At 66.5% G+C, this 1,161-nt stretch overlaps 1 protein-coding gene across 1 annotated transcript in view; it reads right to left on the bottom strand.

Annotated features, from left to right (window-relative positions):
* Positions 1-5: 5 nt before the first annotated feature.
* DMWD (DM1 locus, WD repeat containing) overlaps positions 6-1,161 on the bottom strand; it is a gene marked incomplete at both ends in the record, with an annotated part of 2,538 nt that continues 1,382 nt past the window's right edge. Inside the window, one exon of the mRNA XM_015616752.1 lies at positions 6-1,161. This exon is cut by the window's right edge and continues 6 nt beyond it. Within this exon, the coding sequence (XP_015472238.1) occupies positions 6-1,161 (1,156 nt within the window).

Genomic DNA, 1,161 nt, shown 5'->3' with positions numbered 1-1,161 from the left:
GAGACCCCTCCCCACACTCACAGAGACCCCAGGCCGTGCCCAGGTGCAGATCAGCCCCTCCTGGCACGCTGTCACGATACAATCCTCCAGGAACAGCAGCACCGTCAGCCTCTCCTGAGCGATTTTCTTGCACACCAGCGGCTCCAGCAGCGGAACCTCGTTCAGCCTCGGGCACAGCGCCGTCCCCAACACCTTGGCCATGTCCAGAGACCCCCGAGACCCCCCGGGAACGCCCCCCGGGGGGGTTTTCTCAGCGTTTCCCCCTCCCCTGCTGATGTTGCCCAAGCTGTGGTAACGTTTGTGCTGCTCCTTTTCGGGGGCTCCTCCTCCTCCTCCTCCTCGGGGGTCCCGCGGCGTCAGTGTGGCGAAACGCCCCGCGCTCAACGCCGGGGGGGCTCGTGGTGAGATTTGGGGCCCCCCCCCGGTTTGGGGGAGGCTGTTGGAGCGGGATAAAGAACGAGGCAAAGCCGAAAGGTTGATCTGGGGGTCTCCGGGCGCCGGGCGAGGCCGAGGGAGGGAACCCCGCGACTCCAGAACGTCCTCGGTGAGGTCCCACAGGCAGAACTGGGTGTCCTGGCCGGCCGAGCCGAAGCGGTACGCCACCCCCGGGGGGTCCCGCGGGGTCTCGGGGGTCTCCCCGCGCCCACCACCCATGAAAGGGTCGAAAGCCACCGCGTTCACCCACGACTTGTGGCCGTGTCCTCGGGCCACCACGCGACCCTCGGCCAGCGACCACACCGTCACCAAGTCGTCCTCACCACCGGTGACCACGTAACGACCGTCGGGGCTCCAACAGACGCAGAGGAGACCCCCGAAATAACTCCTCATCATGCCCTGGAGGAGCATGGAGGAGAAGTGGAACACCCTGAGGACGCCGTCCTGGCTGACGCACGCCAGCCACCGCCCGTCCGGAGAGAAGGCGAACTCGTTCAGCGGCCCCGAGCCCACCGCCCACTTCAGCAGGGGGTTCCTGGGGGTCTTGCTCTTGCTGGAGAAGACCCTGAAGCCTTCTCCTTGCGTCAGGAGGGTGTACTGGGGGGTGGTGGAGGAGCAGGGTTGTTCACAGTCGTACAGGTACAGGTGGCCGCTGGCGTGGGACGCCAGGAACAGGCGCTCGGTGTCCGGCAGCCACCTGACCAAGGTGACCTTGGATTTGTCGAT

This window comes from Parus major, unplaced genomic scaffold (genome assembly GCF_001522545.3).
Source record: "Parus major isolate Abel unplaced genomic scaffold, Parus_major1.1 Scaffold683, whole genome shotgun sequence".
NCBI lineage: Eukaryota > Metazoa > Chordata > Aves > Passeriformes > Paridae > Parus > Parus major.
Note: the sequence above shows the minus strand (reverse complement) of the source record. Positions and strands in the feature narration are given on the sequence as shown.